Source organism: Propithecus coquereli, unplaced genomic scaffold, assembly GCF_000956105.1.
Source record: "Propithecus coquereli isolate 6110/MARCELLA unplaced genomic scaffold, Pcoq_1.0 Scaffold317, whole genome shotgun sequence".
In the NCBI taxonomy this organism is placed as follows: Eukaryota; Metazoa; Chordata; class Mammalia; order Primates; family Indriidae; genus Propithecus; species Propithecus coquereli.
The window spans coordinates 317,848-327,913 of NW_012148808.1; the positions used below are offsets into that span (position 1 = coordinate 317,848).

At 39.3% G+C, this 10,066-nt stretch overlaps 1 protein-coding gene across 1 annotated transcript in view; it reads right to left on the minus strand.

The window, feature by feature from the left end:
• Window positions 1–6,238: 6,238 nt before the first annotated feature.
• The window catches only part of LGSN (lengsin, lens protein with glutamine synthetase domain), a 41,123-nt gene continuing 37,295 nt past the window's right edge, over window positions 6,239–10,066 (minus strand). Inside the window, exon 4 of the mRNA XM_012650278.1 lies at window positions 6,239–7,791. Coding sequence (XP_012505732.1) covers window positions 6,592–7,791 — 1,200 coding nt within the window. The 3' untranslated portion in view covers window positions 6,239–6,591. The remainder of the gene's footprint in view (window positions 7,792–10,066) is intronic.

Sequence of the window (10,066 nt, forward strand, 5' to 3'; positions counted from 1 at the left end):
ACATTGTTCAAGGGAATGTACATTAGTATAGCCACTATGAAGAAGAGTAAGAGAGTTCCTCAAAAAACTAAAAAAGAACTACCATATGATCCAGCAATCCCACTGCTGGGTATGTACCTCAAGGAGGGAAATTCAGTATATCAAAAAGATACCTGCACTCCCATGTTTATTACAGCACTATTTGCAACAGCCAAAATATGGAGTCGACCTAAGTGTCCATAAACAAATGAATGGATGAAGAAAATGTGATACGCATACACAGTGGAATTTTATTCCGCCATAAAAAAAGAATGAAATCCTCTCACTTGTAACAACATGAATGGAACTGGAGGACATTGTGGTAAGTAAAATAAGCCAGGCACAGAAAGACAAATACCACATGTTCTCACTTACATGTGGGAGCTAAAAAAAATTGAACTCATGAAGATAGAAAGTAGAATGATGTTTACCAGGGGTTAGGAAGGGTAGTTAGCAGGGGTTGGAGGGGGTGGGTAAAGTGGAGATGACTAAAGGGTACAAAAATACAGTTAGATAGAAGGAATAAAAACTAGCATTTGGTAGCGCAAAAGGGCAACTATAGTTAACAATAAGTTATTGTATTTTTAAAATAACTAAAAGACTAGAATTGAAATGTTCGTAAGACAAAGAAATGATAAATGCTTGAGATTATGGATTCTCCACTTACTCTGATTTGATTATTACACATCGTATCCTTGTATTAAAACATCACATGTATCCCATAAATATATAGAACCATTATGTACCCATAATAATTAAAAATAAAAATTAAATAATAGTAATACATTTCTGAAACATTTTAGCAACATGGTCTGACTTTATATGTAGTAGTTTTTTTGAGTTAAAAAACAATTAGTGTAATAGATTTGCTGTTATGGGGGAAAAGTATATCCTTATTTTATAGATGGGGGAATTATGGCTCAAAAATTAAGTTATTGTTTAAGACCCCATGCTAAGAGCAAAGACAGAAGGCTTGCTGTGGCCACAGTGTGTGGGGTGAGGTGAAGCCATAGCTGACGCTGCCCAGTGGGGTCCTTAGGTCTCTCACTGGATGGAGGACATGGCTGAGACCAGAGGACCAATAGTGCCAGAAACAGTTGAAGTAGCACTGAGTCCACAGAAGAGAGGGATCTAGGAGATGCCCTGACTATGTGAAAAGAGACCACATGTCTCATCAACCCTCTGGACTTAAACAATGGATGGCAACAGATGACCAATAACCGGGTGCGACAAGAGACCTCTCCTAAAGGGAGGCCAGCGAAGACTTAAAAAATAACAAAAGACCAATATGCAGATTTTTAAGCCAAAAGAATAGGGACAGGTCATAAATTAAACGCCGGATGTGTTGAGTTTGAGACGCCTGTGGGACATTCAAGTGGAGGTGCATTTTGAGAAATCAATTTGGCAATCATCTGCTTATAAATGGAAATTAAATGTATGGGACGTACCATCAGCACCCACTGAGTTTTCATGCCAACCCACAACGATTCCCTTTGCCTGACACATCCATATTGTAACAGAGAGGGCAGCCACGTTCATATATTGTGACGTCTCCCTTCTGGGCTACAGTTAACCGGACGAGGAGTGACTACATTGCCTAAACTGAACCGGGGGTGGGGAGGGATTTGGAGGTGGGACTAGGAGAGTCCAGTTTCAAACAGGTTGCTTGTTCAATGTAAAAGATACAAATCTGGGCTATTTTTTCAGCAGCTGTTTTCCATCATGCAGTGAAAGAAACGTAAAAAGCCAGTCTACAGCAGGAGAGAAAACATGATGCTGGCATGAAAAAAAACATAGAATTGAAGGCAGATAGAAAAGATATCCTAGGCTGGGTGTGGTGGCTCGCTCCTGTTATCCTAGCACTCTGGGTGGCTGAGGCAGGAGGCTCGCTTGAGCTCAGGAGTTCAAGACCAGCCTGAGCAAGAACGAGACTCTGTCTCTACTAAAAATAGAAAAAATTATCTGGGCATGATGGCATGCACCTTTAGTCCCAGCTGCTCGGGAGGCTGAGACAGGAGGATCTCTTGAGCCCAGGAGTTTGAGGTTGCTGTATGCTAGGCTGATGCCACAGCACTCTAGCCAGGGTGACAGAGCAAGACTCTGTCTCAAAAAAAAAAATAAGAAAAAAAAATGTATTAAAAGATATTAAGTAGTACACCAAATCGGGGAGGGCCAGAAAATCAAGTCTGGAAGCTCTTCCTGACTGTTCCAGAAAGACTCTACAGCCACTAACACTGGGCAACAGCATCACCAATGCCACCCCAGATGCTTCCTGCTGGGACTTCCGTTGCTGGGCCTCCCTCAAGCTTAGCCAGAGTGGAGTCTATGAGGGTTTTATGACTATGCCTGATGGACAAGAGTATTTGTACTGTGGCTACAAGAAAAACTGGGAAGGTGAGGTTCTGACTTCTACTTTGGGAGACAGGAGTACAAAGGCGAGGAATTTCACATACATAAGAAATCTATTGAAAGGGTCCATGTGGCCAAAAAGCATGACCACTTCACCCTGCTCTGTTTTTTAACGATCCCCATCAAGTTAATCAAATTGTGTTTACTCAGTAGCTTCTAGAAACAGAAAACCTGAAGAAGTTCATCTAATGCAAAACTTGTAGGACCAATAATAAACCACAAACCGTTGATTCTCTCTGCTGTCTCCATCTCTATGCCTCACTCTCTTGGTATATGACTGTGTGTGTTATACTGGACAAGCATAGTATTGTATTATGCTTACACCATATACATTGATTTGTTGGTCGGTTGGTTAAACATTATTGAATTCCAAAACATATGCAAGGAACAAGAAATATAAATATAAAGATGAGTAAGATCTGTTCCCTTCGTTTTTAGAACTCACATCCTAATTAGGAAATGTCATGTAAACCACTAATTATAGGCAACATGAGAAGAAGTTTTTAACAGGGAAGCCACTGTGCACATAGGTAATGTTTAAAGATACAAGTTCTTACACCTGTAATAGGAACCCCAAGGTTAAAGATATTGTTCAAGAATACCTGTATCATAAACATATTAGTAAATCTACTTTGTTAAACAAGTGACTACAGATATGTCAAGAGACAGTTCTGTGTTGCTAACAAGCTCCGACTTTACTGAGTGCTTTCAATTTTTATTCATATTAAAGTTTTTAGATCTTTCCTTGCCTTCAAATCATCATTTCAAGCTTTGTTGTTATCCAGACACTGTAAAATGAAATTTTAGAACATAAAATGTCCTTGAAAATAGAAACTTCTTATTGTGATACTAATGTTTTAGTTTCTAGTCTTAAAACATTATCATTTTTAATTTACATTTCTTATGTATACTCATTTAATAACCAACTTTAAATTCAGTAATCACATTTTCCCCTAAGCTTTGATTAGCACAATTATAGTAAATGAAAATAAGAAAGTAATTTCTGCAGAGAGATTCATAAAGCACCATTTTCAAGTCATAAAGCAGCATTCTAAATAGTTTCTTCCAGCATTAGGCCTATAGAAAAATTATTTCTGTTCTGCTTAAGATACACAGATCCTAAACTCTTTCATTGTCTGCTCTTCTTCTTTGTCTTGGTCTCCCTTAGTGCAATGGCTCCCAGAAGAAGCCTTAGCACACAAAAAGGGCTCAAGAAATGCTGTTGAATAAATGTCTGACCCTCTTCACCTAAACCAAGAAGGTAGAAGCATCAGCAGAAAGACCCCTAAACAATAGAAAGCCTGTGAACAGATAAAAGAAATAGAAAAGCAGATAACTGAATTTTTACATCTATCTACCCCAATTTTTCTTTAGCCCTGAATTCTCTTGACCAATGCTTCCTTTCAGTTTGCTTTAAAGACCAAGAATATACACCCGGACACACCTAACTGAAATCTCTGTGGAGACTGCCACACCAGCCTCTGTTATAAACTGATTAGTAATCTATGGCTGAATATTTTCTGTCAGCTCACGACCGTACACGTAACAATGAAGAAAATATTACCAGTTATATAATTTCTTCACACTAGCATCCTGAGTATTGCATTTTTTAAGTTATGCTAATAATGTGTAAGAAAAAAAAATAAAGGCTACAAACACTGTGATTAGCACAGTTTTTATAGCATCTTTTATTCATTACAATAAAATAAAGTCAAAGTGCTCGACATGTGTCATGAAGGCCCACGGACTATGAAGGGGTCTACACAGCTCTACTAGGATGAGACAACAGAATTTTTTGAGTGTACGGATCCCTCTGATTAACTCAGATTCTCATTTCTAGAAGTAGAAACACTGAGAAAGTGAACTTTCACTGTTCTTTTACCTTTATTCTTTCATACCCAAATCTCTCAAATGCCTCACTCATAAACACACACACACACACACACACATACACAAACACACACACACACACACACACACACACACAAAAGAAGGAGAGTTCTATTGCAAGTAACAAAGAACCAAAATCGTGGTAGCTTAAAGGAGATAGAAGTTTGATTCTTTCTCAGGTAAAAATCTGGGTGTAGTTTAGTCAAACCGCGCCACAAAGCGGAGGTTCCACCTTATTCCTCCGCCTTGTGGAGGGCATCTCCCCTCCCGAGGACATTATCCCAGCCACGTTATCTGTAGGTCAGTCAGCAGGAAGGGTAAAGGCAAAAAGACGGAGGAAAAGCAGGGTACACAGCATTTGTCCTTTAAGGAAGTTTCCCAGAGTTCCATGTAACACTTCTACTTACATTTTTTGGCCTGAACCTAATAACATGAACACATTCAAACACATGAAGGCTCAGAAATGTCATTTTTATTTTTCACTGTGTTTCCAACGGACACATTGAGCTTTTATAATACCGAGAACAGTGCAGAAAATGAACATCAGCCAACCTAGCAAGCTGCGGTGGGATTCCTCCTTATCTATGTAATGTGTGGGATTTCATTCTGTCGGAGGTTTCAGGGCAGACTCCTTTCCTTCTTCATCCACCCTACATTACCTTTCTCTCTACCCCTAATCCACCCAAAAACTTTATTGTGTATCCAGACACACTCCTCAAAGGAGAAAAGAAGGGAGGAAAGAGGGGAGCAATTAGTGAAGGACAGACCAACTTTCACTCTTTAAACTACTGAGGACTAAGAATTTTAATAGAAGGATCTGAGCCAAATTCTAATTCTCTGCTTGTGGGTTTGCTATCAAAATTGAGACCACAGTCAGTTTTAATTGAACATAAAATCTCCCGTTTGATCCTAAGCAGCAGAACAGTGTTTTCATTTGCTAGTAAGTGGATTTTGGACTTCTTCCCAAAAGAAGCTAAACTTTAGTGATAGTTGCAGTATTATATCACTCAAACAAAGGCCTCGAACATTTAATATTCTCTGGGGAGAGATCAACCTCTGTGGGCAGCAGAATCAGTCATTTAAATACAAATTTAAGCTGCAGACACAGCCCTGACTAGCTAGGCAGTTGTTCACACTCCACAGAGCACTAGAGGTCTCGGAGGGCTGTCTAGTTTCAAAGAACTAAGCAAAGCAGGCAGAGCCCACTCACCCCCACACACATACTCTATTCCATCTATATTTTATGTATTGAACTTCTATATGGGGTATTGTTTAATGAAAGGCTTTGACTACTTTTAAAATCTGACCTCATCATGCTCAGCCCTAATTCTGTTTCTTATGGATTTGTTTCTTGAGAATGTTATAGCCTTGAAGTTCCTAAGCCTGTCAGGAGCTAGCAGAGAAAGATGAAAAGAGAAGACTCATGGGAAAAATTCTGCTGACTTGTCATGATGACATATTTTTGCAGAACTTTTCTTAACTTATTTAGAAAGAGCATAATGATGCTTACAACCTAGATCCTCAATATATCTTGATTAGAGAGATTATATTAGTATATTTGTCACCCTTACAGTCACAATCTAGGTGTATAATTGAAATTACTCCTCGGCCAGGTATGGTGGCTCACGCCTGTAATCCTAGCACTCTGGGAGGCCAAGGCTGGAGGATTGCTTGAGGTCAGGAGTTCGAGAACAGCCTGAACAAGAGCGAGACCCCTGTCTCTACCAAAAATAGAATAATTAGCTGGGCATGGTGGCGCACGCCTGCAGTGCCAGCTACTCAGAAGGCTGAAGCAGGAGGATCCCTTGAGCCCAGGAGTTTGAGGTTGCAGTGAGCTATGATCATGCCATTACACTCCACCTGGGGCGACAGAGTGAGTCTCAAAAAAAAAAGAAGAAGAAATGATTGCTTCTTGTTTTTCTTTTAGTCGTTTAAATTTTGCTTTCTAATGTTTAAGTCTTTTTTAAAGATATTTATTGCCCAAGGAACTGAATATTCCTATCTAGGTCAACATACACAGAAAAATGATGATTAACTGTCAAGATCTAGTAAATTTGCATATTACAGCTTCACCGCAACTTTATTGTTTATTTCTGTTATCAGAATCCTCTCAGCAGTCCCACTTCATCTGTCAAATATTCCATGGGACAAAAAAAAATCACAAAAACATTTGTAATCTTGTCATTAATTACAAAAGTTCTGTCTTTTGGTTCTGGTAGATTAGCTACTTAAGTAATAATCACATCTCTAAAGGAATAGTTAAGTGTTCTAATTCTAAATAAAATACTCTAAGAATTTATTTCTCTCAGCATCTGTTTCTTCATTTTCCAACTCATATTTCTTCATGGCAACAAAATATCGAATAAAAGTTTCCCCTAGAGCCTCTCTCAGACATTGATCTTCCTCCAGTGCCACAAGGGCATCTTCCAGTTTCAAAGGGATCTCAGAAGGCTTTGATGGGTAAAGGTCTGTGCTCTCATCCGGGCCAGCCAAGACCTCATCGCTACCGTGAAGTCCATCTAAGCCTGCAGCAACAGTCGCAGCCAGCACCAGGTAAGGGTTTGCTGTTGCTGAGCCTAGTTTGTTTTCTATCCGGGTGCCTTTCTCACCATGACACTTGATATTAAACGCACAGCTGTTGTCATTGTATCCCCATGTTGTAGGCACACTGTCCTTCTGGTCTTTACTCTCCTTGGCATAACGCTTTCGGCAGCTAACGGCAGGTGCCATCAGGCAGCTGAGAGCAGCAGAGTGCTTCAAGAGTCCTGCCAACCATTTCTTCCCAGTGACTGTGAGCTGCTCAACTCCAGAACTGTTGCAGAAGAGGTTTTTCTTCCCACCTACATCCCAGAGACTGTGAGACAGAATTCCCGAATTGCAGAATCCAGTCTCAATGAAAAAGCTTGCAATGTAATTATATTTCCTTGCCACTTCTTTGACACCTGTTCTGAGAGTAAATGCATTATCGGCTGAACTAATGCCAAATTCGGGCAGAAAACAGATTTCCATCTGACCAGGCCTGGTAGAGGAGGAAAAGCTCTCGACGTTGGCTCCTGTGTGATATAAGCCATCAACGAGTTCCTGCATGAAGGGCTGGTCATGGTTATTTAGTAATGTTGTTGCAGGAAAAGATATGGTCTTTGAGTTGATAATTTCAGGCACACCAAAAATGCAAAAATCATAGATGAAGGCAGAGAGCAGAGAAAAGCCAGAGTCCTGCAGCTGGTTCAGCTGCCTCTTTGCAATGTACCTCGGAGAAGTCAGCAGAGGCTCGCCGGTCACGGTGAAGGTATCACAAATCACTCTTGCGGTTCTCTCAGCCCATGGCAGAACTCTAAATGTCGATAACTCTGGCATTAGGACTATGTCACTGTTAAAACATGTGGCTCTTATGTGATTCACTTCATTGTCCCTAGGATTCGGTATCAATTCAAGATAACCTCGGGGCATGTAAACACCATGGACCACTTTTTCCTAAAGAAGGAAAAGGATAGAGTAATTAGGTTTTGAAACTTGAAAACAAACAAAAACATTGAAAAAGAGCCTTGTTAATGAGAAAAAAAAATTGTGTTTTGCATCCGTTGGTTAACACTAACTTGATTTCAGATAAATTTTAAATATTTTAAAATAAAACCCCCAAAGGTACCTTTATAAACAACTCAATATCGTAAGCCTTGAAGGCTTTATATGCTCTTAGATCTGAAAATAGCCATTATAAATAAGAGATATAATGATAAAGAAAATCTCTTTATAGCAGAAGACTAAGGCAAAACCTTATGGAATTATTTGAAATTATCATAATCACAAGTACTTTTTAAAGCTCTTATTTTATAGTATAGTTGCTAACACTTCAGATAAGGCTTTCTTTCGGCTTATTCTATTGTAATCCTGAGTTAACTGACTCTCAAAAGTCTACAGTAAAGAATCCCCGATTTTTCTCGGACAGCCGACTGTGGTCAGTCCTGTGGCACACGGGAGGGCTGTCCTAACGCCAGAGAAGACAGGTTGGCTGACAGCTGCACTCCTCTGTTTACTTTTACAACTCATTTAAGAATTAACTACCTTACCGTCTCACAGTCCCAGAACCCTTGTCTATGACTGTGGACCTAAAGCTTCAAAGCTATAGTTCCTAAAATGTTGTAGCCTTCAAGTCAGCATGAACTAGGTGTCAGCAAATCTGCCGTCTATTCCTCTTTCACTAATTGCTTCTGTGAAGTTAGGCAAGTTTCTGGACCATGTGCTTCAGCTTCCATGTCTGTAAAATAAGAACGTTAGACTAGATGATTGCTAAGGCACTTTCTAGCCATCTCTCTCTAGGGTTCAACAGATTTGGTCATTTATTTAACCTTTGCTATGTGCTGGGCAACAGGAAGAGAGGAGGTTATAAAGACACATAAAACAATTTCTAAAAACTGTGTATTAGAAATACCAGCAAGGTTAAATATTACATTAATTGGTGGAGAAAAAGCCCTAACTACAAAGTTTGGTTCCCACAGAGTCTGTAATAACGGACTCCATGGGAAGTTAAAACATCCTAACATTCTACAAACCAGACCACTTCTTATGTTACCTCCTGATCCGCAGCAGCATGGCTGCGTAGGAGGGGCTGGTGCTCGCAGAGGCAATCTCCTGGTCCATTCTTTTGCCTTTGACCATGAGCTGCTGCCTCCTTCACTTTCCACCTTGTCTACTCATTATTAATGCTATTTTATTTTTTTCCTTTTTTAAAAAATTTTAATAGAGTTAGGAGGCACAGGTTGAATTCTTTTACGTGTATATATTGTATAGTGGTGGAGTCTGGGTTTTTAGTGTACCCTTCACCCAAATAGTGTACACTGTACCCCACAGATAATTTTTCATTCCTCACCCCCTCCCACCTTCTCCCCTTTTGAGTCTCCAGTGTCCATTATACCACTCTATGTATCCTTGTGTAGCCATAGTTTAGCTCCCACTTACAAGTGAGAACATGTGGCATTTATGTTTCTGTTCCTGAGTGACTTCACTTAGGATACTGGCTTCCATTTCCATGCAAGTTGCTGCAAAAGACATTATTTCATTCTTTCTTATCACTGGGTAGTACTTGATGGTATATATATGCCACATTTTCTTTATTCACTCATCGGTTCACAGACACTTAGGTTGATTCCATATCTTTGGGATTGTCTACACATATTTTCAAATGCCATTTTGAATTGACTGATACAATTCTGCTTTTACCAGTCATAAAGTTGAGTGAGCCAAGCACTATTCCAGTGGCTACTTAATTTTTCAATTCAGTCCAGGATCTGTACATGTAAACTTTATACACACACACACACACACACACACACACACACACACACACACACTGTGGGATCTTAGAATACTGTAGTATGGAATCCTTTAATTCAAATTTTCACTGTAGGAAATAATGTTATTTCTCTACTTGTTAGTTTTTTAGTTTGACAATCTGTATGCTAGTTTCAGATGTGTCTAAAATGAGAAATAATGTATTTTATTCATGAGACTTCTAAGCGTTTCTGCAATTTAAATTTGTGTTTGTATTCACTTGGCTGTGAATAGTAGAGAACAGCTGGTTACCATTTCGCTCAAATAGTCCTTCACAAACTTAAGAATAGTAGAAAGTCACACTTTATTCTTCAGGCTATGTAATCCATGTTTTTGTGAGCAATCTTTTCTAACACTGTCATTTGCTTTATTCTTTTTTTGGACATGCAGAATTCAAACTACTCTCCATTAGTTGTAGGAA